This window comes from Pleurodeles waltl, chromosome 1_2 (assembly GCF_031143425.1).
Source record: "Pleurodeles waltl isolate 20211129_DDA chromosome 1_2, aPleWal1.hap1.20221129, whole genome shotgun sequence".
Classification (NCBI taxonomy): Eukaryota; Metazoa; Chordata; class Amphibia; order Caudata; family Salamandridae; genus Pleurodeles; species Pleurodeles waltl.
In genome coordinates this window covers 958286622-958313479 of record NC_090437.1, presented here as the reverse complement: position 1 = coordinate 958313479, position 26858 = coordinate 958286622, and the positions used below count along the sequence as shown (strand labels likewise).

At 42.2% G+C, this 26858-nt stretch overlaps 1 protein-coding gene across 3 annotated transcripts in view; it reads right to left on the bottom strand.

The window, feature by feature from the left end:
• Positions 1 to 26858, bottom strand: part of AASDH (aminoadipate-semialdehyde dehydrogenase) — a 471184-nt gene that overhangs the window by 123351 nt on the left and 320975 nt on the right. For all 3 annotated transcript variants that reach the window (XM_069200843.1, XM_069200827.1, XM_069200836.1), the window contains 2 exons: positions 26422 to 26540; positions 19866 to 20673 (listed from right to left, as the gene is read on the bottom strand). In XM_069200843.1, coding sequence (XP_069056944.1) covers positions 19866 to 20673; positions 26422 to 26540 — 927 coding nt within the window. The remainder of the gene's footprint in view (positions 1 to 19865; positions 20674 to 26421; positions 26541 to 26858) is intronic.

Genomic DNA, 26858 nt, shown 5'->3' with positions numbered 1-26858 from the left:
AGGGCTATGTTGGGCACCGATAATTTATGGAACTTGAATAGTGGTAATTTGAATTGAAGTAACGCAGACCGGAGTGTGCCAGTAAAGCACTATTTAATAAGTGTGCTATAAAAATAAAGTACACTTTCTGCTGTTTTGGAGAAGGTTCATGAGAATTTGATGTGTTCTGCTGCATCACAACAGCTGGTCTCTGATGTTTGCTGCCTTTAAGATAGGAAAGAAAATCCTTTTTGCATGGCTTTCTAAGTGACATCAGGCTGTTTAAATCATAATGCAACAGCTTAAACGAGTAGCAGCTAATCCCTGATGAGTACTTCAGTTTTTTTTAGTCTGGCATAGGCCAAAGACCTCTTGCTATGTATAGATACATAAATACAGAGAGGGCTTTTGGTTAGCCTCTCATTAGTCGTTGGCTCGTCAAGGTCAGGTCCCTTCAGTTGTTGCTGATCTCAATAGCCAAACACATTTGGGTCCATCTGTGGCATTTTGTGTATGTTGACACTGGTAGCTAAATAATTCTCTGGCAGGTCTACTCTCCTCTTAAAATAACACTAAAATGAGTGCTTTCAGTAGTGAATGGTTCTTTTTTAGATTGCTGAATGTCGCATATCAAGGAATACCGCAAATGTTTCTGGAGTGCATGTGTATTTCAGAGATGGTGCCGTCCTTTCCACATGCATGACTAGTTCAGAGATGCATTAGGCGCAGTCTTGCCGCAGGTTTGTGAAGGTATGCGCTTGTCCATTTTGGACCTGTTGATTTTGTGATGGTGGAACTTGCAGTGTTAATGCTTTATGCCCAGGTGAACATCTGATCTTAAAAATGCATCCCTCCTCCACAGATGAATGTCTTGCTCCCTTCTAACCTGTTTTTTGTCTAGTCAAGTGATGTTTTTTCCTGCCTAGGTACAGGTCTTGTCTAGTGGTGCTGTACTTCATGTCCAGGTGTATGCCTGGTTCAGAAATGCTAGTGAATATCTGGTTCAGAGACACTACACGCTTGCCTTGAGTGCATGCCCCATCAGTAGGTCCTCCTTTTCTTTGCTAGTCTCATCTATAAACGCTGCCCTCTTCCCAAAGTGCATGTCTGGTTCAGAAATTAACTTTCAGCCCCTTGTGCATGATTGGTTCAGAGAGGTGCTGCAGGTTTGTGTAGAAATGGGCTTATCCGAATTTCATACATCTTGCTGTTCAGGTATATGTTTGACTCAAGAGGTGTAGCTCACACACACAAATGCATGTCTCTTTCAGAGATGCCTTCTTCCAGCCCAAGTGCATGTCTATACTTGTAAGTTCTGCCTTACTGCTGAGGTGCTTGTCTGATATGGTGACACTTCCTTCTGAATATCTGGTTCAGAGATGTGCATGGGTGGCTCAGAGATGCTGGTGCATGTCTGGTTCTGGGATGCTGCTATAAATCATTGATTAAAATTGGTTGCCAAGAAGAAAGCCTGCTGTTAATAGAATACTGCGGACTGAAACAGCATGTTCAGACAGAAATTTGGTAGCTGTATACGGATTTCTTCGGTGGGACATAAGAACAGTCTAACACATAGACACCTCACCATCACTTTGCCCAGTGCCTTAAAAAAATTAATCACAATAGACCCTGGCATTACACCATTTTATTATGTGAAAAAAGGCTTTCTATATGAAATCTCTGTACACATCTTAAGTATACCCCTAATAATAGTAACATTTATAAAAATCAGAACTTTATTTATGAACATAAGATCAATTGGAATTGACAAATCCTTTTCACCGCAATTACTATTATTTGGCCTCCTTCCTGGTACTCAGTCTCTTGGGGGCAAAATAGTAAAAATATATTTGCCCTGAGATGGTAGTACAGTTCACCTTAAAAAACACATTTCGCCTGGAATATTTGGCTTATTGGAAAGTTCCTGACCTAGAACTGAAATGATATAATATCTATTTACCCACAGTTGATGGTAATGTGCATGCAGACTTGTGTTTGTAATGATATTGCAGCACATGAAAATAATGTTTTCTTCTACAGCTTTACATGCAATCTTAAGAAACCTCAACAATATTCATGAAAACTGACTTTGGCTTAAAAGTTTTAACTGATGACTCTCAATTTTCTTTCCAATTACTTTCTCCTTCCATTCTAGCATCTGCTGCCTCCTCTCTCAGAGCACAACCTAGTTCAAGTCACTTGAATGTTTGCCTGAATCCCTATTATTGTATCTCTACAAATTCCTTTCAAAGATCACAACCTCTTCTTTAAAAGTCATACTCCTGCAACCTAAAAATATCTAATCGCTGTAGCTCATCTATTAATACGCCAACCAATGTATGAATTCACATATCTCCCTCTTCCACTAAAGATTACATAACTCCTATTAATTTAATCTATCACTTAGAAACTAGAGGAAAATGCATTACATGGTTTCCTTAACAGTGCAAGGTTAATCCCAATAACCTACAATAACCCCCCCCCCTCAAAAAAAAAAAACTACTAACCCAGGTTTCTGGAGCAGCGTTCTACCCAACATAAAAGCACTACAATACCACTTCAGGGGTAGTACGTGATATATAAAAGCAATTACAATAAAATACAATATACAACACATACTAATACCATACCATGCAGCAGCTGGGCAGTCCACTGTAGTTCAATCAGACTGCATAACAATTTTCTTATACACTTGACACTAACACTCACATAAAACAAAACAACTAAGGGTCCTTTGCCATTACCCAATACTGTAACAGTCCACAGAAAAAAACCACCCATCGCAAACTGAACAGGAATGGAAGAACTGAAAAGATCTGTCACATACCCCTGGGCAGATGGAGAACTTTAATTTAGTGGACCACTGGGAGTCCCAGCTAGTTACACGCTATAACCATCTTTTGACATCTCACAATGCCAATCAGATGTGAGATGATGATGATAGTAACAAAGTCCATCCCAGCATCTCTCTGATCTATGTCTTGCTGCAACCTATGCCTGCACAGATCATAAACTTTCAACAAAATATCTCAGAATGGACACACAAGTACATTAACCAGAAAACTGGGCAATGAAAATAAGAAAATACTGTAAAGGAATCTGCAGAGTTGCTCAAAGCTGCCAGCTTATTCAAAACCATAAACTGTGCACCTGTTTTGCACACTCCCTCATACACCCTGCTTCTAAGCACTGAGTTCCATAACACAAAAACTCAGTGGTCCTCACGCATGACAGTGAAACACTTGCTTAGGGAACCAAAACAAAGACAACACCCTTCCAGTCACACACCATACACGATGCAGCATGCTACTCATGTAAGCATGTGCTTCAGGATCAAACAAATGGATAGTAGGCACTGCAAAAATGTTGAAATACACTATAATAACATTGGAGAAGGCTGTCCTCACCCGGTTTCACTTTCACAAGACGTAGGCCCTCATTACGAGTTTGACGGGTATCGGAGGCCGCCCGCCAAACTTGTACCGCCATCACGCCGCTGTACTGTGACAAAGCAGAAGGCATCTGAGCATTTATTTTTAACAGCGCATACAATAACGAAAAGAAGAAATAAAATCGCTAGGTTGTGGTGGCCTTCATCTAAGAAGCTTGCTTAAACTTATCTTTGATCGACTTGAAAGTGGGGATAGTCTAGGATCCCTAACATGAAAATGTTCAATCTCTCTAAAAGTGTCCTTGCACTATTTATCAATCCAGCGTCCTCCCCCAAAAAATATTAATGGTTTTGACAGATATCTTTGATCTAACAAACACATAAGGCTGCACTATAAAAGACTCATAGTCCTGGTATACTTTAACATACATATTGATGAATCTCTCCTGAACCTAGATGGCAAAATAATAGAGAGGGTGCTCGCAAACAGGCTGCTCCCCCGTAATCGGCACCCTAGTGCATGATGATCAATCAGGATTTATACCTGGGCAAGGTACCTTCCTAAATATCCGACAGCTGTTGCGGCCTATTCAAGGCACCCCGCCGAGGCCCACAGCTGGGTGCCAGTGTCTCTTGACATAGAAAAGGCGTTCAAAACCCTAAGTTGGGACTTTTACTGCTGACTTGTGAGAGCATGAGTTTTGGGTCAGGGTATTTAGGTTGATTTTGCATGTTATACAAGAATCCAACAGCGAGATTCTGGACGGGCCAGCTGATTTCAGGTAGTTTCTCTATACAGTGGGGCACCAGGGAGGAGTATCCATTGTCCCCGCTAATTTCCTGATTGCAACTAAAGGCTGGCTTGTCAGTTGCGCTAACAAACATAAAACTGGTGGATCCCAGAGCTTGGCACACACTACACTGTCTTGCTTTATGCGGATGACACCCTTGTCTTCTTGCGTGAGATGGGGACCTCCCTCCCAGGCCTGATGCTCTTGCTCTATGTATTTACACATGGCTTACAGATCTGGGTAACCACTCACAGGACAGACATAGCAGATAGCAGTGCATTACAAGAGCCCATGCATTCCATACTCTCTGACAATAACGATATGGCACCTTCCGGGGCTCCAGGAATGACACGGAGATATGACTTGGAACCAGGGACGGAGGTAGGGACTGACCACTTACGCAATCTCTTCCACAACGGCACCCTTATGCCCTTCCAAGATACCATGGACACATTATTGTGTAGCCATTTTAGCTATAGTTTTACACACGTTATTTTAGCAAACTAGCCTCTATCTAGCTGTTCTCTGCCTAGGCCAGAACTGCATTCTTAAACAAGAAATTTCTTACATTCTGTGCTCTTCTCAAGGCTGCAGTAAGATCGGTTGCCGGCAAAAGTTGTACGCTTTGTCTCTAATGTTCACAGAAACATACACACTCTTACGTGGGGATAATTTCTTGGAACATCAGCTGTTTTATTATAAAAAATATTACTTTGACCCATGTACATTAGAGGGACATTCCAGCCAGATGACCACGACTGTTTGCTGATTGCAGAGTGCCCCGCTGCAGCTGCTTATGTAGACTACAGGCCTCTTGCTCAGGTATGAGGGATAATGTTTTCTCAGGAGACCCTGAAGGGCAGAATTAGAGCTTAACATGCTGTGCTCTAACATAGCTTAGGTAGGAGCTATTCTTAACGATTTCATTGACAATATGGTAGCGTTATTTTTATGTTTCACTTACCTTGTCACAATTTTAATCCGGTCATGCTTCATCGTCCTAGTTATTGCAATTCATGCTTTATTATCTAAGATGCAGTTACTTCAATAAAACCTTTTTGAACTATACTCTGCCTCTGATTGTCCTTGCATATGTGACACTAATATAACTGAGAGAAACGGATAAGATCTGAGTGACCACGATTTCCCTGAGGAGTCAACTGTGTCATTCACTCGGTTGCCCAATCATCCCTGCTCTAGGGTGGAGATGAGGCACTGTTAGTTAGCCAGAACAAAACCCAGATTAGGCTGACAGGTGTCACCTGTAGTGGGTTCAGACTCAGTATCCCACAGCGCAAGTGATTCTGCCGCCCGAATCCAGTAGTCTCATTAGGATAATGAGAGCCTATGCGACATGGCACCGGCAACGTTTGGTCAGGCACTAACTTTCGGGTTCTCCTGAATACCTCTGTCTCACTACATGCAAAGACACCTCAGTACTATATACGGAGACGTCCGTGGTATTGAGGATTTTTCTCCTCAGCTAAGTAAGGAGTACTAACTAAAGCTGTAGGTTGTTCAAGCTTGAACTCTGAAAGGATAATCCCCATTTGGTGTGCTTATCTCTGAACAAAATTAACCGTTCATCATGTCGAACCCACAACAGGTAGCAATTGCAGTCAATATGCAACCACCCCTTACTGCACATTTAGTGGCACACGGCCTAATGGCCCAGGTGGATCCTGTTACATTTGCTGTTGAGGCTCATCCAGCCTATAGAACAGAAATGTTCTATTCTTGGGTCACATTTCCAGCAGCTGATGGGAACACAAACACATTTCATCACTATACACCTACAAACATACCTGCACAATACAGAGCATATGCATATCTAGAATTACCTCTAGCTTATCAAGAACATAATAATTGGCTTGATGGCGCCCTACCCCATACAATTTTACACGTTAGGTTAGGTCCTCTAAGTAATGATGGTCCTACCTGGCCTTCATTGGCCAAATATACACCTCACCCTGCTGCAGCGACCTTGACGGTAGCTGAAGTCCGTCGCTTATATGCTGAGCTTACGCCAATATACAAATGATTAGTACAGTTTGTAATGCAAACATGAAATACACACCCAGCAGGTGCTGCCCATGCGCAACCCCATGCAGTAACACCAGGCATTAATCCTGCAACTGTACATTTGATCATGGGTAAAGTACCCGCCAAATGAGAAGAGATTCCATTTTGGTTAGCTCAAAAAATAAGTCCACTGGAAACAGTATTTCCTCAGTATTTCCCCGTACGGGACCTCAGGATAAGCAATATTAACTATGTGCTTGCCATTCAGGAGGGTTCCTATAGTAGATAACTGCAATACTCGGGACACAGTATTTGCCACGCTCTATACTATAGCACACGGAACACTGACACTTGCCAATCTACCAGGAGTGTTAAAACAAACTCAAGATCAATACGGTGCTGCCCCGGCCATGGGGATGCAACTTATGAGCAATTTTGCCACTGTATCTTCCATTATACTGAGTAATCTTAAATAGGAAGCGGTTGCACTAGCAGTGCGCATGCAGCTCTGGGACATTCCTCCACAGGATCAAGAACGTGAGCTGCCAAAGATTATCGCAGAGACCTACCCTAGTATTGGTCGAGATAGTTTGGGGGCCAGACCCACAAAACAACAATTTCAGGGTAAATCTAATAAGGAGAGATCACAAGCACAGTAGCACTGGTTAGGGCACAGAGGACAACTGTAGGAAATTGGGTTAGTGGTTGAGGGGGTGAAACAGCACAAAAGCATTCAGGCTTAACTTAGAGGGAATGTGTAAAGTATTTATGTAGCACTTCAACAGTAATCAAGTGAAAACACAACACAAAAGTCCCACACCAATTAAGAAAAATGGAGTGAAATTTAATATATAATGAGAGAACAAAACAACAAAAAATCCAATAATTAGAACTGGAGATATGCAATTTTAAATAGTTAAGTCAAAACAGTGCGTAGAAGCACAAAGTGCCAACTGTGGTTATCTGGTCATGCCAGACTAGGATCAAGTCACAAGTTGTAGCCGACCATGACAGAGTGTGGGTCGGATACAGGGACCAAGTTAGGCCCGCTAGATAATGTACCTTAGATCCTAGTTGCACAGCACTGTGGGACTTTGAGTTAAGAATGTGTTGTGCAGTGGTAGTTCTGAAGAGGCTGCGATGCGAGGCCCAGTGTCAGAAGTGCATTTAATTTACAGGACCAAGTACATGTAGTGCCACTTGATTATGGACTTAAACGTAAATTAAATGTGCCATTTGGGTTTAACTCAATGTTATCATGATTGAGGGAGTGAGCACACACACTGGTTAGTAGTAGTGGTAAAGCGCAGAGAGTCCTAAGGGCAACAGAAATGAGATCAGCAAAAATGGAGAAGTAAGGCAAAAAGTTCGGGGGAAGACCACCCTAAGGCTGTCAGGACTAACATATGCCCTGAAAAAAATAACACATACTCCAATGCACTCATTTAATTTATTAGAGCACTATTTCAGGCTACATGTGTCACTGTGCTTTATATCATGCTGCATTCACACCATTCAACAGAGTATATTTTCCAAATAGAACACTTGTATAGCTAGCTCTAAAATGGCAGCTGTTCAGTACCAAAGGCTATGCTGTCTTATGTAGGCAACCAACACCATGTGAACAAGAAATGCTGCAAATCTGCAATACGTAAGAACACTAGTTTGGTTGGGAGCATGTACACCCTATATAAGCACAAAATATGGCAAAACGTATACCTCTTAGCCTCACAGTGGCAGCACAGTGAGATTCCCTCCTTGCAGCAACTGATTTTTTTTAATTTTGCTTTCGTTTTCTAAATGCCTAATGTCCTAAAGTGATGTGCAGAGAAGAAGGGGAAACAAAAATGAGTTTGGCAGGATGGTTGACAGCTGTGAGGGATGGCCAGTATGGGATGTGTAAGCTCCAGTAAGAGTGCCACTAGGCTGTAAGACATCTCAATAGCTGCACAGACCTGATGCTGAAATCTGTGTCCCAACTACAGGGTATCTATTTTCACGTTTCATAAATAAAATACCTGTCATCTGTTCTTTAAGTGCAAGAAAAAGAGTGTCTGAGCCAGTGAACACTGTGTAGTAGATACAGGTTTTTATAGTCTCTCAATGGACTCTAAAGCTGGTGTCTTCAATGCTGACACTTAGCAAGAAACCCATATCATTGAACAGTAGAGGTGGGTGTGCCACTGAAATACTGAGGCTGGAGCCTGAAGACTGGCCCAGGCTTTTGGAACCTCAAGCCCAAAACCAACTTTTCTTTGGCGGGTTGCGAGCCGAGTGGCTACAGCTGCCGACCATGCAACATGGAGAACCAGGTTGAAATCCTGTAAATCACAGGCAAACCTCCCCTTGCCAAAAAATGGTGCAAGGTAGTCTGTGGTCAAGCACTCTTATGTTCTCCGGCAAGGTTCGGACTATGTAAAACTGCCAACAATAAAATATGGATTCTGCACGTCACTCACAGCTCTAATATTATCCTCCAAGAAGTAAGGGCAAAGCGTTAACCTTTGCTATCAGGTAGAGATCCCCATCTAGCTGAACTTCACATTATGAAACTGGAAAATCTGGGACCAAATTGTGTGATTACAGGCAAATACTTTTTTCCCACCGAGCCTCCTAATTGTTCATTATCACATAAGAGAGCACCTTAAAATATGTGAGTTCAGAGTGTGCACTGCAAAAACCTCTATTGTGCTTGATTTAGTAGCCTATAATATTGCTCCATCTGTAATGAGAATCTCAACTACACAGAGAGTACACATGACAAATGACTTGTGTTGGACCTGGCCATCTCTACAAGGTCACCCTAGATTTCTGCCTTCTTTTGCAGAATACATTTTATGTTGGAATCAGGATTCTGTGCATTTTACCCCTGCTAACCAGTGCTAAAGTGCTTTTGTTCTATCCTAAGACACAGTAAAATTGGACAACACCTAACTAGCACATTTACCTTACTTGTACTCTGGCTTTTACATTGAATGCTACTAGTAGGCTGCAGCACTCACTGTACCACCAAATAAGGGAGCCTTATGTAACATGTCCCAGACTGCCACTGGAGCCTGAAGTGCAGTCTTAAACTGCCATTTTGACCTGGCAAAAATAAACCTTTTGCCAGGCCTAAACAGTCACTCCTAAGGCAGGCTCTAAAGGATTATAGAGCAGGGAGCACCGTATTTAAAAGGTAGGACAAGTGTACTTAAGTTTTAATTGTCTGGGCAGTGAAAAACTAACGTCATTTTCATTGTTGTTAGGCCTATCTCTCCCATAGCCTAACTCTGGGTTACCTTATTACGTTAAATAAATGCTAACTTTAGACTGAAACAAATAGAACAAATAATGTTGACATTCAAATGAACTGTGATTTAAAATCCTCCTTAATGGAATTTATATACTACTCTGAAAATTAAACTTTTAGAAAGTTAGCTTTTTTCTGCCTAAACCAAATCTTTCTGCCAGTGTCCCGAATCACATGACTGTCAATGTTATGCGTATTCCTCCTAGACAGTTAAAAAAGGACTTTGGGTGTGGGGCAGGGTATTGTTTCCCTGAGCAGGAAGTCCTGGGGGTGGAACACAACCTTCCTGAGCTTTAAAGGGACAGCCTCAGGGCTTGCCCAATCCCTTCCTGACTTCTAAGTGTTCTCTGCCCTACCACTGTCAATGCAGCTCACACCTAGGCCTGCCTGCTATCTGTTGAACCCAGCCAGTTTGGAGCCAAACCAAGAAATGAGGGAAGATTAGACAAAAGGCTGGCACTGGGGGTAAAACTAGTACTCTCAGAAATCAGAACATTCCTGGACCAGTGGAAGATTGAGAAGAAGGACTGTGCTGCTGCTTGAAAGACTGCCTTGCTGTATGAAAAAGGAAGATTGGATCTGTTTGCTTTGATCCTTGTCTACCTAGAGTGACTTCAAAGGTCAGTCTCTGACCTCCTCTTTGAGCTACAGGGGCAAAACAAGCTTCTAGAGGCCTGACCTAAAACTGCTCAGCATCCAATGGACCTGCTTGAGCCTGCTTGCTGGCCTCTGCAGGAGTGAGTCCTAAACCTCAGGAGGTGCCCCCCACAGGTCCTGGACCCTTGGCTGGCATAGGAGAATGCATAACTAAAGGTTACATCAGATATGGAATCAAGCGACAAAGGGCCCTGCAAAGCAGCGCATCTCCGAACTGAAGGATTCACTGGAACCGAAGGTGAATGATGAAAAGCCTTACAGGGCCACACTGCGCAGATACCATCTGAAAGTTGCACTGGTTCCAACACAGAGTGGCGCAAAGCCACACCAAGCCTTACGGCACAGCCGAAGCTTCATCTGAATCAACGCCAAGCAATGCAAAGCCTCGCTGCCCAGCTCAGAGCTTCATCGGAACCAACACAGAGTGACATGAAGCCCCACAATGTCTCGCCTCACAGAAGACAGCTTCATCGGAACCAACACCAAGTGACGAAAAGCCTTGCAAAGTAACAATGCATCAAGGAAATGGGAAAACTCCCAGCAGGATGAACTCGGTTTTGTGCTTGGCCTGCAATCCATCATAGTCGGCCTGAACGTGTGGCGTTGTCCCAGTCCTGCTTAACCAAACAAACAAAGTTGTTGGAGGTCCTTATAACTCAATTATTAAAACCCAAAAGGCTATTGAAGCTCTTCACCACTAAGCAGGCACATAGAGCCCTGGAGCTGCTGCCCCATCTCGGAGCTCCATCCAGAACAATAACAGCTTGCACCTCAACTCTCATGACAGGGGTGCCATACTCCAGGCTGTACAACTACAAGGTGATATCTAGTAATAAAACACTGCAATTATGTTTTTCACATTAAAGGTTCAGAAAGATAGGTGCAGCTTTGAGGACAATAAGAAAGCACTCCCAGCCCAAGAGCACAAATACATGATGCTGTTTCCTGCGATGTTGTGAGCGGTGGCAGAAGGTCAGACCTGGCATTTCAGAATGTGGTGTGAGGCATGTGTCTGGTTGGAGGGCTAGCATCCAGCTAGGCCACACAAAGGACAACTGGCCTGCTGCGAGGATCCTCAACAAGTTCGCTAGCTACTGATGCATGCAGATAAATCCCCTAGACAAAGAGATGGTGAAGCTGGATATGACACTTTGACCAAGCCATTGTAAAGTACAGGGGAACGTGCCAATGGGCTGGATGTGCACTGGCAACAAAGTTTCCTTAATTCATCAATGTGGGCCATTTTAGGGACGTTGTAACTGAAGCTCCTTGATTTTGGGGTATGATTCAACAGCTAGCTAGGGAGTTGCAAGACAAGAAACACCTGGAAAAGGCAAAGGCAGGCCACCTGTATATTATGCACAACTTTTGGGGTGACAAGCGCTTTGAAAGTAGGGGAGACAAGGAGTTTGAAGCCTGCCATGCAGGGCAGCGGGTGGGATTTTTTTCTTAGATGGGGTTTTTGATTTTGGGTTATATGTCTCTTTTATAGTTACCACACTCTGCTAAGGCCAGGTGGTCAGTCACCACGGCTCTTGAATGGGGCATCTGATCTAGAGGCAGTTATAGGATCCCAAGATAGAACCCTAAAATGCCGATCAGGAAGACACTAAAGTGCTATCCTGGAATGTCAATAGTCTAGGCAGTCACATTAAAAGGGGAATGGTTATGCAATATATCAAAAGGCAGGCCCCAGACATAGTCCTTTTACAGGAAACCCCCTTAAAAGGTAGGCACTGCAAGGTGCTAGACAGATGTGGCTACAGGATGCTAGCACACACTACTCCAAAGGAGTAGGGCTTCTAAAAAAAATTTAAAAAAATATTGACTTTGTCTATCCCTCAATGGACATAGCTTGATCAGCAGGGTATATATGTGGTACAAGTTGCATTGGAGGGACTCACACTAAACCTCTGCTCAGTTTACACCCCTCCTAAATTGTATGCACCAACCATTCCAGGTATATGCTCCTTAAAACTGCTGTTGTCTTCAAGTACCCTCATAATGGTGGAGGGGGTTGCGGTGATTTCAACACAGTGGCCAGTGAAGAAATGGGGCAGTGGGACAAAGAGGGAGAATCATGGAAAGCCTGGACCAATGCTGGACTTTCTTGAAGCATTCGGATTGGTTACTCATAAGCCTTTGTTAAAGCAGTACACATTTTACTCAGGTGCTCATAGATGTTTTTCATGACCGGACTACTTCCTTATGTAGTGCTTTCACATGGGTAGATTTGTGAGGGCTTAACACTTGTTACAAAGAATTCTGGATCACTCCCTGTGAGGGTGGAATTACAGGAAGAGTAGAGGAGAAAGGAAGTGACTGGACTACAGTTTCTTGGCACTTTAAAAATAAGGATATAGTGGCAAAATGTGAGACCAAAACCCAAATATACTTTATAGAAAATTGTGGAACAGAGGACTCGACGGCCACCTTATGGGAAGCCTACAAAACAGTAGTGAGGGAATAGGCAATATCATTTATAGAGGATGAGAAAAAGAAAAAAAGAACTCTGAAGGGAGAACTGGAAATTCTCACTATGGAACTGCTTCTCATATTGAACGGGGGAAAGAACTACAGCACAGTCTAGGTCTGAAGCAGGAAGAATATAAGGATGTTGCTGAAAACAATGTTCATGCTATGTTTGAATCCTTTCAGCGTAGATTATACAAAGCGGGAAATAATTAGGGAAGCTTTTGGCCTGGTTGGAACGGAGACATCAAACTAGAAATTAGGTTCCAGTGATCAGCAAGCGTTAGCAAAGTCAATAGGTCTTGCAATGTGTTTTGGCCATTTTGTACACCAGTGTAGCTGCTGCTCGGCATTGTTAAAAGTTAGTGGTGTGGAGGGGAGAGGTGTGGGGTAGACTGCAGTGGAGTGGAATGGGGTAGATTGGGGGAGGATGGAGTGGGGTATATTGGAGTGCGGTGGAGTGGGGGAGTTGGATAGATTAGTGTGAGAGATTGGAGGGGGCTAAATTGAAGTGGGGAATACTGGGGTGGAGTGGGGCTGAGTGGAGTAGACTAGGGTGGATTAGAGTGGGGTAGATTGGAGGGGAGTGGATAGGAGTAGAGTAGATCAGGGGTAGACTGGGGTAGAGTGGAGTGACATATTGGGGTAGACTGGAGTGGAGTAGATTGGGGAAGAGCGGAGTGTGAGTGAGACAGAGTGGAGTGGGGTAGATTGGAGTGGAGTTGGGTAGATTATAGTAGGGTAGAATGGAGTGGGTAGATTGGAGTAGTTTGGAGGTGGTAGATTGGGGTAGAGTGGAGTGGGGTAGATTAGTGGAGTGGGGTAGATTAGTAGACTGGGGTAGATTAGAGGAGTGGGGCAGATTGGAGTGGTGTGGGGTACATTGGGACAGGGTGGGGTAAACTTAAGTGGAGTGGGATAGATTGGGGTAGAGAGGTGTAGATTGGAATAGATTAGAGTGGAATATATATTGTGGTAGACTAGAGTGGAGTGCATTGGACTGGGGTTGGCTGGAGTGAAGTGGGGTAGATTGGAGTGGGGAAGATTAGGGTGGATTGGGGTAGACTAGAGTGGGGTAGACTGGAGTGGGACAGATTGGGTGTATTATGGTTGGGCAGACTGGATTGAAGTGGGGTAGATTGGAGGGAAGTGGGGTAGATTTGAGTGAGACAGATAGAAGTGGGGTAGAATGGAGGGGGTAGATTGCAGTGGAGTGGGGTAGACTGTAATGGAGTAGATTGGAGTGGCGTGGGGTAGAGTGGCGTGGGGTAGACTGGAGTGAGGCAGATTGGATGGGGTAGACTGGAGTAGAATGGTTGGTGGTGGAGTAGGATAGGGTAGATTGGAGTGGGTAGGACTGGGGTGGAGTGGGGTGGAGTACGGTAGACTTGGGTGGCATGTGGTAGACTGGAGTAGAGTAGATAGAGTAGAGTGGAATGGAGTGTGGCAGATTGGAGTGGAGTGGAATACACTGGATGGGCAGGAGTGGGTAGACTGGAATGGGGCTGATAGGGATGGAGAAGGGTAGACAGGAGTGTGGTGGAGTTGGATAGACTGTAGTGGAGTTGAAAGTGGAGTGAGATAGATTGGGGAAGAGTGGAGTGGGGCAGATTGAAGGGGACCTTAGAGGACTTGGTTAGGGTGGAGTGGAGTGGAGTAGATTAGGTGGATTAGAGAATAGTAGATTTGAAAGGAGTAGACTGGAATGGGATGACTGCAGTAGGGTAGTCTGGAGTGGAGTGGGGTAGAGTGGAGTGGGGTAGATTGGAGTGAGGTGGGGTAGAGTGGAGTAGAGTGCCTGAGGTAGAGTGAGGTGGGGTAGACTGCAGTGGGATGGGGTGGAGTGGGGTAGATTGCAGTGGGATGGGATAGCACTGGGTAGAGTGGAGTAGGGTGGAGTAGATAAGTGTAGATTAGAGTGGGGTAGAATGGAGTTGGTAGACTGGGGTGGGGTAGATTGGAGGAGGGTAGATCTAGGTGCAGTGGGGTGGAATGGTTTGGAGTGGAGTGGGTTAGACTGGGGTGACGTGGAGTGTGGTAGGGTAGGCTGGAGTGGGATAGATTTTGGTAGAGTGGAGTGTAGTGTAGTAGAGTGGAGTGGGGGTAGACTGTGGTAGATGGGAGTGTGGTAGACTGTGGTGGATTGAGGTAGATTGGAGTGGATTGAGGTAGATTAGAGTGGGGAGGAGTTGGATAGTTTGGAGTGGAATGGGGTAAACTGGAATGGAGTAGGGTAAATTGGACTGAAGTACACTGGAGTGGAGTAGAGTGGTGAAGAGGGAAGTTTGGTAGAGTGGAGTGGGTTGGATTGGGATACATTGTAATGGGGTGGATTGGAGTGGGGTAGAAAGGAGTCGAGTGGGGTACAATGGGGTAGATGATTACAGAATGGGGTAGAGCTGAGTGGAGAGGGGTATGTAGAGTGGGGTGGGGTTGACTGGGTTAGACTGAGTGGACTTGGGTAGATTGGAGTGGAGTAAATAGGAGTAGGGTAGATAGAAGTGGAGTGGGTAGATTAGAATATAGTGGAATGGAATGGAGTAGAGTAGGCCATATTGGATCAGAGTGGGCAGATTAGAGTGGGGCAGACTGAAGTGGGGTAGATTGAAACGGGGTAGACTGTAGTGAAGTGGAGTAAGGCGGTGTACATTGGGGTACATTGGAGTGAAGCGGAGTAGGACAGGTTGCAGTGGGCAGGTAGACTGGAGTGGGGAAGTGGTGGGGAAGTGAGTGGAATGGTGTGTTGTGTTGTCGACTCAGTAGCGTAGATTGGAGTGATGTGGCATGGCTTGTCGTAGAGTGTCTTAGAGTGGAAGGGCGTAGAGTGCAGTGGCATGTCATAAAGTGGAGTGTCATAGAATGGAGTGCAGTGGCATAGAGTGGAAGGGCACTGAGTGGAATGGAGTGCGTAGTGTGGAGTATACATGGTGTGGTAGCACACTGCCATTACAGACAACACATTTTCCATTGAAATGACCATTACATTTGCACCGAGATAGGGTTTTTATTGCACACAAACAATGTGCGCAAATGTTATCACCTAGTGTATTGATCATATTCAAATATTTGTTTCCTCCATACTTCAGAATTACAAAAAAATTGTGCTTCATTTGTACTAATTATGATATATTCTGAAACATCAGCACAGTTCTTTTTTTGTGTGAAAGAAGCATCCCACACCGAATCCTCTTACATGGTTGCCTAGAAGGATTGTCACACAAATTCTCTCACTTTGAAGTCGGGGAAAGAAAAGTAAAAAACAAGCTCCCTCAACAGAGAGAGCTTGACATTTGACCTGTGTCTTTGAATGCACAGCAAACGGTACAAGTGAAAAAAAAAGATTTAAAGGCCTGTTTACAGAAACTGAGTTCATGGAAAAACACAGCAGGTTTGGGTAACGGGAGGGACACTGGAAAGCCTAAAGCAAACAAAGTCAGCAAACAGAAAGCCAGAAAATGTGAGTCACAAATCACAACGCCAATTGTAAGCAACAGGTGGAATGCATTCCTAGGTCAGCTTTCTGAATGTCCCCAAGACTTCTTCAGCAGTCTGGTAGGTGAATGGTATACCGACTGAACTATACAAAAGTATGGCCAACAAGTTGTCACACACATGTTACACATGATCACTGAGGACAGGAACAAGGGCACCTCTCACTAAAAGTCTGGGCAACATAGTGGTCAGACCAAAAGTGGATAAACCACTTGATGCATGTGCCTCATATAGACCAAGCTCATTGCTAAATGCGTAGGCCAAATTACTGGCATCCGTTCTGGTGGCGAGATTAAAATGAGTGACACTAACATTGGTCCACCGAGATGGATCAAGATTTATGCCTAACAGAGGAAATAAACTAAACCTCCGTCGCTTATATGGGCTTCGGTGGTGGGCGGACATACACAGGAACATAAGCTAGAAATGTCCTACACGCCATAATGGCGTTTGACATTCTTGAGTGGTCTTACATATTTGCAATCCTAGAGAAAGTTAGTTTTGGCCCCCAACACAAACAATGGGTGGCACTTTTTTTTTTTTTATCAGCAGCCAATGGCTGTGGGGAAAGTTAATGGCTCAAAATCTGGCTATTTTAAACTTCTGAGTGAAACCAGTCTGGGATTGCCACGCTACCCCATGATATTCACGTTGGCACTAAAACCTCTTGCTGTCTAGATCCTACAGGATCCACTTATTTGGGGTCTCAGATGGGCAGACACTTGGGAGGAAAGAATATCACTTTATGCAGATGACATCCAGTTCTACGTGACTGAGCTTGAACTGACGTATCAAGGATACAACAAGTATTTTGGAACCTTGGACAATACTCTTGGTACAGTATAAACTTGGGAAAATCTCAAACATACCCTTTTACAGGGGGTACACCACAGCTACCACCAAATTGTGTTATCTGGATTGCAAAGGAAGGGTTCAAATAAATCTGCATACTTAGAACTAGAAATAATGAAACCTGCACCGCTAGTTAGAGTTAAAAGAGGTATGAGGTACTGGTGGGCAACTACCATGATCACTAAAGGGCAGAGCAACCTTGTTTAGGATGATTGCCCCGCCCTTGTTTTTATATGCCCTACAGAACACCCCATTCCGTATACCATTAGACTTCTTCAGAAAATTGGAAGCTGTGGGATGGAGGCCCTACACGCATAGCTCCACACAAGCTGACCAGAGGAGCATACAATGTAGGCATATCCTCACCGGACATCAAAAAGTACTACTGGGCCTCTCAGCTGGTGAAACTAAATGAATGGGTGTTCGCAGCCATGGGAGGGGCCAGCGGTGAGGGTAGACAGATACATCAGTGGAGCCAGGAGCTACCCAGCAAACTTTTATAGGGCTTGTCCCAGTCAGGACCTACCAGTCCATATGTGCACTGTTGTGTCGGTCTGGAGCGTGCCAAAGGCGTACCTGGGAAGGAAAGGAACCCAACACAGAAAAGTGGGAAAACAACTGCAACATGATTAGTATTTCCGAAGAAGGAGACCTATGGACAGAGGGGGATGTGATCACCTTTCAAACCCTCAGGGAAGAATACCGACTAGGAGAAAGGGAAACATACAGATATCAAGAGGTTAGGTATGCCTTGTTCCCACACATCAAAATAAGGACATTGCTGGTAGAATATACACCTGTAGAGGACAGTATTGCCGATCTTTGACCAAAGGGGCCAAGCAATTGGGTTCTAAAAATATAATGAACAATCCCCCAGCCGTCCTCCAAAAAATTGAAGATGGACTGTGAAAGAGATGTGGGAGAATTTGAGGAAGAGGTATGGGACTAGGCATTTTGTTAGATATGATGGGGAATGCGTGTACATTGAGATCATGAAGACCGCATTGAACTCTATGTGGATGGTGCCCTGTTCTACGTCTGGAATACACTATTGCTTGACTGATGTAGATCCTGAAAATTCATGGAGAGGATTTTGGGCTCAGTGTCAGTAGTATTGCCAATCAACGTCCCACCAGGAATGATGGTAGTTGAGGCATACAGCCCATTGAGGAGTGTTGCCAGTTTTGAATATCTGAGTCTGTTTGTTACGTTGGATCCAGACTGTTGCTGGGAGCTGAATGTGGCCCTGATGTTCAGTTGGCTCCACATCTAGCTTGAAGTCTCGGCCAAACTCTCAATCTTGATGATGAGTCGCAGTGCCATATTTAACATGATCATCTTACCCCAATGGCTATAGCGTCTTCAAGATTACCCATACACACTTGTGGGGAATTTTTGTCCTTCACTGCAAGCCACTATCACCAACTATTTAGAGGCTGGAAAACCACCTAGAGTAGCATTTGAAAATGCATTAAGTCTCCATTCCATGGCTCGCTAGATCTGGCGGACATTAGACGATACTATTGGGCAGCGCAGCTGCTTCCCATAAACAACTGGTTGAACACGGATAGGGTAGACTTCGTATTGAAGTGGGAAGTGACTTTCACTGGACTCCTAATGCTTTATCACAAGTTTCCAGGGAACTTCCCAAGGTCACCTGGAATACGATAGAATGCTTGCAATGTGTGCTCAGATATCAAATGGCACCGGAAACTTCCAATAGGATTGCCTCTCTGGTATGAAATGTGGTTGCCGGAGATCCCCCAACTACACAGCTGCTCTGATTGGGTCACCATTGGGATATCTGGATTCCAGTAATGATTAAGTGTGGGTCCACAGAGGTAAAACAGTTAAGAACCACTGCAATAGGGAACAGATCTGAACGCCTAGGCGAGGTGCCAGATTTTAATTAATTAGAATCTAAGCTGATGATGGAATGATTTCCTATACTTACAGGACCCTAATAGTGAACATACCACACCAAAAGAAGTTTGTTTAGAGATAAGTGGGAAAGGGGCATAAGCCCATTAGAGGAGGAAGATTGGGAGGATGCAAACATAGCGGCCAGGGAGTTAGTAATACTGGCATAGCTGTGACTCATTGAGTTTACTTATTTCCATAGGATTTACTTCACACCAGCAAGTCTCTATAAAACGGGCAGGAACACTACACCAACATGCACTAGATGCGGGAGAGATGAGAGCACCTTAATACACATGGTATGGGAGTTCCCTGTGATAACCAGATACTGGATTAAAGTACATACTAAACTGACCAGGCCAGTAGGAGTACACATTGCAGCTAGAATGTCAGGATGGGAGGGCAACTGGGCGGGTAAACAATTTGTTGCAACTGGCTTCATGGTGGCAAAACGAGAGACATGATGCCATAGCCAATCAGACTCAATGGAGTAAAGTTTGAGAGGGTTGGGGTGGGTGGACATTTCACCAACATAGATTGTTCTTCGACGATACAGCGGGTATGTCTTGGAATGTGAGATGTAATTTTTGTTTGCATACTGTTGTGTATACAATGGTTGTTATGGAAAAATCTAAGAACAAAATCCAAAAAATCCTTCCGTTTGTCTTTTTTCACTATTTACTGTGACCCAGTGAACATAAGGGAGGCAACTCAAACCCTAAGGAAACAGAATAAACGGAGGGTCATTCAATTGGCTCTCACTGTCTCTGGTTCCAAAAGATGAATGGGCTAGCTCAATTTGCTACAATTTACAAACCGTGGAACTTTTTTTTCAAAGTCAAGCAGCCTGGTTACTCTTTAGCATGAAAAATCAGAATGAGATGAAAATAAAATCAACGGCTAACAAGGGCAACACAAAAGTCATAAATGTACTTAAAATAGTTTCTAGCAAAAACTGAATATTATTTCAAGTGTAAACATTAAGTTCTGTACATACCAACAATGATGTATTTTCCACATCTGGACACACAGGCAGCTGATTCTATCCGGTCTCCAAGAAACTTTTCCCACTTCACTTTTCCTGAAGACAAGTCAAGAGCCTTCATCCTATGAGAATGAGATCCAATGTAGATTGTCCCAGAAGAATAATCATTGATAGATATTATGGCAAGGGGTGAAGCATCTACACACTTTCCTGTGTTCGACTTCCACCTCAAATCCAATATCAGTTCACTATTAATTTCAAAACACTGTTTCTTACAACGCTTATTGACAATGAGATCCACAGGTACATCAGAGCCCTCAGTGCCAGTCCCTGTAATATTTTCTGCTAAACTTGTAATATATCCTTCATTGCTGCAGCAAGAATCATCTTGCTGTAATTCTGACCATGGCTGCTCATTGTCAGACAATGAGGCATAATTGCTGAATACCAGGTTCCCTCTACTCAATGCAATAAACCCAGATGTTTCCAATACAACAGTCAAATATTCTTGAGATTCACTGTGTTCCACAGACTCCTCAATAAATTCCCCACTGTCAACAGCTTTGCGTTTCCTTTTTGCAGTACAATTATTTCTACTGGAAGTCAGTTTCTTATTGTGGAATAAATAGTTGGAAATGTGATTATGAATATCTGAAAGAGTATTGTTGATGATAACTTCCAAGAGGCCCGGTATTGTCTTGCCAACCAAATTCTCAATCTCTTCTTGAAATCGTAAAGATTTTAGGGAATCGCCACCACAATACAGGAACACGGACTCTTTAGAAACATTGACTGTTAAATCACAAGTTCCAAGAAGAGTCTGTAGAAAGAAGAAAAAATATCAACAGTATCAGTGTAAGCACTACAATCATTATTATGTAAAACTTAAAATAGGTGTTATATGTGCAATCAAATATGAAAAGGCATCTAAAGGAAACCACACCCCACACCGTGAACTGAAAATGTTTTGAAAGATACTAATAAAGAATTAATGTTCAGAAAATAAATCTTCATTTACCTCGCAAGGGTAAAGACACAATGTCTATGCTACTAATACACTACCTTGATACTGACCCCAAACAGAACAAATGGCCCAGGAAAAGTGAATACTTGTTGTGTGCAGATGATGGAATATTTCTTTATGCTACATCCTAGTGCCCATGTACAAGGTCAACTTAAATGTCACATTTAAACACAATAATTTTCTTGTAATAAGTATGGTTAGCAGGGAAAACAGAACGATGCTAAAAGTCTTTCTACATCATATACCCTGATGATGTTTGCCTTAAATCGAACACATCCTACACATTGTGCGGAATTAAACTACTTTACCAAGGCTGTAAGAACAAATATAGAAACTAATCTGTCTCATACCAAAGGGAAACAATTAAACAATAAACATTTTAAATCTGTAACATTATGTAAAATAAAATTAATCCTATTTATCATTCCTAACTTTATAAATAAAATAAGACAACTCTTTGGTTATAAACATCATTGTGGAAAATAATTCACAAATAAAATTATTTCCTAGACATTAAGGTTCATTCAATAAATCTCAAAATACACATACAAAGACATGCACGCTGTCTACCCGTCTCAGATCAAACTGAACAGCCAAAGAAAATAACAGGCTCAGCAAACTGGAAAAATCCACAAATACCTTCTTCTAATTCAAATGTTCACAACTAACTCTAAGCAATACATGTGATTTTATACACATTCAGATCATGATCTCCTGTAGTTTGTTTTGTGTACATTGCCCATTAACAAATAATCTAGATCTAATTATACATACATATGTTGGAAAATTGCCCTCTCTGAAGGGTCACCCCAAACTTTTTGCCTTCCTCCTCCTCTTTTACTGGCCTAATTTTTGTTGGCTTTAAATACTCAGGGCACTTTACCACTGCTAACCAGTGCTAAAGTACATGTGCTCTCTCCCTTAAACATGGTAACATTGGCTCATACCAAATTGGCATTTTTAATTTACTTGTAGATCGCTAGTACAGTGCACTACATGGGCCGAGGGCTTGTAAATTAACTGCTACTAGTGGACCTGCAGCACTGATTGTGCCACCCACATAAGTATCCCCTTAACCATGTCTCAGGTCTGCCACTTGAGGCCTGTGTGTCAGTTTCACTGCCACTTCGACTTGCCTTTTAAAACTACTTGCCAATCCTTAACTGTCCCTTTTATTACATATAGGTCACCTTTAAGGTAGGCTCTAGGTACCCCAAAGGGCAGGGCGCTATGTAAGTAAAAGGCAGGACATGTAACTTATATGTTTTACATGCCCTGGTAGTGAAAAACTTCCAAAGTCGTTTTCCACTACTGTGAGGTCTGCTCCTCTTCAAGGCCAGCAATAGAAATTGTGTATCATACTTTTAAGTAGTATTTTCTGATCTAAAAGGACCAGCCTTGTCATGTTTGGAATGGTAGTGAGAACTCCTACTTACTGGTGAAGTTGGATTTCACATTACTATTTTAGACATATCTTTTTTTGAAAGTAGGCATTTCTCTGCCCTTACTGCTCTCTGTGTCTTATCGCCCATCTCCAATCCACGTCTGGTCTGTGCTGGTTGACAGCTCCCCTTGTGCTTTTCAACCAGACAGCCATAAACACAGGACACTCAGCTGCTTGTTCATTCATCTGCATGCAGATAGATTTCCCTGGGCAGGAAGGGTGGAGGGGCTCTCTCTCACACTTCATAGGCCAGCAGCCTGCCTTCACATATAGGAGTGATAACCCCCCACAGGGTACCTGGCAGACAGGGCTGGGTTGAAAGGGGAACTTGTGCACTTCAAAACTACTCTTTCAAGTTTTCCTCACTTCACAGGCATTTATGGGTATATATACTGTCTCTGACCCCACCAAATCAGACACTTCTGGATCTACAACTGGACTCTGTCAGAGGGACTGTCTGGCTGCCCAAAGGACTCATCTGGAAGGACTGCTGCCCTGCTTTTCACCCTGCTACCCCTGACTCTGCTTGAAAGACTCTGTCTTCCCACAAAGTGCTCTCCAAGGACTTGGATTGAGCTTGCCTCCTATTCTGAAGTCTCAGAGTCACAATGACTTCACCAAAGAGAAAAAAATCCCTGTGCATCGGAAAATCAATGCAACACTTGCAGAAATCAATGGAGCACCTGCCTCGTGGCTGAAAAATTGCTACATCACCTACTGGATCGACACAGCGCCTGCTCTTTCTTACCAGCATGTCAAGGATTTTCAACGCATCATCCCTGGGCGTCAAAATACCACAATAACGTAGTAAGGAACCCAGGCTGCGCTCCTGGAAATTGACGCATCACCTTGCAGCATAGAAAGAAACAGTGCATCGTCAGTGTCACGCAGGAAAATCTGACTCAGCGCCTTATTTTTCAATGCATCTCCTCATCTACGGCCCCAGTGCATCGTTATTTTTGACGTATCCTAGGTACTGTGTGTTACAAGAATACACCCACTGATTCTTAAGAATTGAGACTCATTTAAACCTTTAAAAAGTAATATCTTGACTGGTGTATATTGGATTTTTGTTGTTTTGGTCTTACTCGATTCAGATAAATATTGTCTATTTTCCTAAATGGGTGTGGAGTACTTTTTGTGGTGTTTCCACTGTGTTATTGAATGAGTTATTGCACGAATACTTTGCACATTGCCTTCCAAGTTAAGTCTTCCTGCTCTGTGCCAAGCTACCAGAAAGTGTGCACAGGATAATTTAAGTTGTGTAGTGACTTATCCTGACTAAGATTGTGGTCCCTTCTTGGACAAGGGTGCATAGCTCTGCCAACTAGAGACCCAATTTCTAATATAAAAAAATATATATATATATATATTTATATGCACCTATATCTCGCTATAATGCAGTTTGCACCTCTGCTGTGAAAATAAACCAACAGTTTTCTCACTGAGAAAATACAGTAATCATTAGTCGTAAAACAGTTACTAGCTCAAATTAAGAAAATCAGGAATATTCAATCCAGTGAATAGGCCAGCAATATAAAATTATCAAGTACATCTTGTTCACCTGAATTAATTTTTTTTGTTGCCCTTCCAAAACGATGTTGCCATTACAAAAATTAATTTATACTCCTTTTCAGTAATTAAATACGATTGTAGGTGCATGTCTAGTAGCTGAATATGTCCTCATTATTTGTCTCATTGGTAAGTTTGTATTGATCTTTATGCTAATTTATATTATTAAACACAGGGTAAGATATTTCAAAAAATAAAGATTCGAAAATACACTTACATCTTGATTTATACAGAAAATAACTATCCAATAAATTAAAGGTCTGCTGGTGAGGCTCCTTAGAACTTACTTTTAAGTGCCAAAAGAACCGTGTTCCAACCATGTGCTGGTCTTTGTACAGAACAGTGCTATTTTCACCTCAGTGTTTAAATTACTTGTGCTCACGTGCCAAACTATGGGCAAGTACTACAATAATTTACTTGTTTAGGATGCGTTGAACTGGTCTTTTTGTACACTCTACGTCCTTATCCATAACACTGTACTATCTTGGATTATAGTGTGGGATTGTCAGTTTATAAGTATCTTTCCAGAGACTGCAAATATTTGGCAAAGCTGAAAAGAAGGTTTTATCTAGATCAGACATCAATAGTTACTGTTGAAAAAGCCACTAAACGTATTAATCAGTGTGTCCTTAGATTCATCATTCACACTAGTGTGCCAAATAAGGATTCAAACCCACATGAGCTTGTTGGCAATATCCCAGTATTCAATTTAAAACTGTGCTATTGGTTTCAAGATTTCTATATCCTCCTATAAAATCTGATACTTTGAAATATAAAACACTAGTACATAGGAGCTATATTGTCTGAAATGTACTCAACCCAATCAATTATAAATATATGGGAAATTGACGCTGTACTGAGAACAACGCAGCCAACATGGTAGGTTGTCCTGTAACATGGATGTGCTGTTCATCCGTTTTTAGGGGTTAGATGGTCATTACTACTAATGGATGGGTCCAATTTTTACAGAATCTTAGAGATCAGATATCCCCATGAATTAAAAAATATTGAACATTCCAACCAAGTTTTTTACCGTATTGAATTCTAAAGTAATGTATGATGTTCCCCATCTATGATCAAACTGTATTTTACTATGTTTAATTTAGCAATCCACACTGTCCTCGGCCTATGTAATTTATTTTCAACAATTACATTCAATATGATGAACTGTGTATACATTTATGTTATTGTTATCATTCTCAGAGGGTTCATTCATCTACTGCACAGTCAAACTATTCAGTATGTCTATTCTTGGGGGCTTGACATGCTACTTCCATCTCAAATTTCTTTTAGTGGAGCTCAAATATTGTTAACCACATACTCGTATGATTACGTGTATGCAGTACTTGGTGTTATAATTGATGAAGGATCTGAATTTATGGTTCTTGTCATTGGCCCCTTCAAATTTGTTAACATTCTCACAAACATACCAAGAACTGATGCTTTTCTTACATTTGAAATTCCCCCTTGGTAACAAGAGAAGCCAAGTTACATAAGAAATTGGTGTAATTTTGAGAATTTAAAAGATCATAAATACTTTGTTTGATTTTACTAGAACATGCATATGGACTGAATGTTTTTCTTTGCATTGTGCAAAGGGTTGATGAAAAGTCTTTGATGAATCTGACAGCATTCTGGTTTCTTTGATATTATTACACACTTGGAGATTTTATATTAAATCTAAAATAGAAGTAGCTGAACAATTTTATGCTCACCAAAGTTTTCTTTTTACACTACTTAAGAAGTCTCAATCACTTTGACGTGATCACTGAGATACCGTGAACAAATTACTGATTCTTATATTAACTACCTGAACTACAAATACACAGCATAATGCCTACATTAGAAATAAATGAACAGTACTGGCCATATATTTAAATCTTTACCCATAACATATGTTGTTAAGTTTGTGTTCTGGTAATCAGTGGTAACTCGATTTTTCGAGCAGCTAAAAAGATCTAGGAAAAATACATGCTATACTCTTTTTCAAACTATCTGAAATGAGAGACTTGCTGGATTCAACTCAAATGTGGTTTTAATCCTAGGATTGAGTAGTGAAACAATGTTGGTAACAATATTAGACAAAACATGATTTTGAACTGCCTATCAGACGATGATCGACATCATCTTGATAAATTATTTAGAGGTGATTCAACAATAGGATTTTGTTGAAAGCAAGGCAGAGTTCTCCCCAGAGGATGGATTAATTACTAGGTAATGGGATGGAAATAGTGACACACTTCACATATCTATATAATAACATTTTGCAGACAACAGATTTCTGGGACTCCAATATAACGTATGTTACCAAGATAAAACGTTTTTAATGTAGTTCAGATCAGATTATAAAAACAAATTTTTGTTCAAATGATACATTCCATAGTTAACAAAATACCAAGATGTCCATACATTTTGAGCAGTTAAGACCTTAAATTATTTGTTGGTAACATATGTGGAAACACTGACCAGGGTATGACTGGACGATATAACAGGAGAATATGAGCAAGTGAATACAGAAGAAAATCTACCTTCCATATGAACTGCAATACATCCCACAATTCCTCTTCATCATGGATCTGAGTAGCAGAAATTCTCATGCTCAAATGGGCTTTGTAAAGTCTGTTCAACTCAGAGGTGTTAGTTTTCCCTAAAACAAAAATCAAAAAGTTTATGTATATAAACAGAGTCAGTAGACATTAAAGGATGTGTGATTTCTGGGGAGATCGCTATAAACATTCAGGGTTTATCAAAGACTCACTAAAATTCTGACGTTTGGGAGGTGGTAGGAACTATGATAGTATTAAAAAGGTATACACAACTGTAGCTTGTCATTCATCTGTGCACACTTGTAGGAGGATAGTATTGAAAGTGGTTGCTGTGATAAGTAAGTAAACATAACATTAAAGATATTCATTCACAAACAAAGACAGGCACAGTGACACTATTTCACTAGGAGACATCTCAA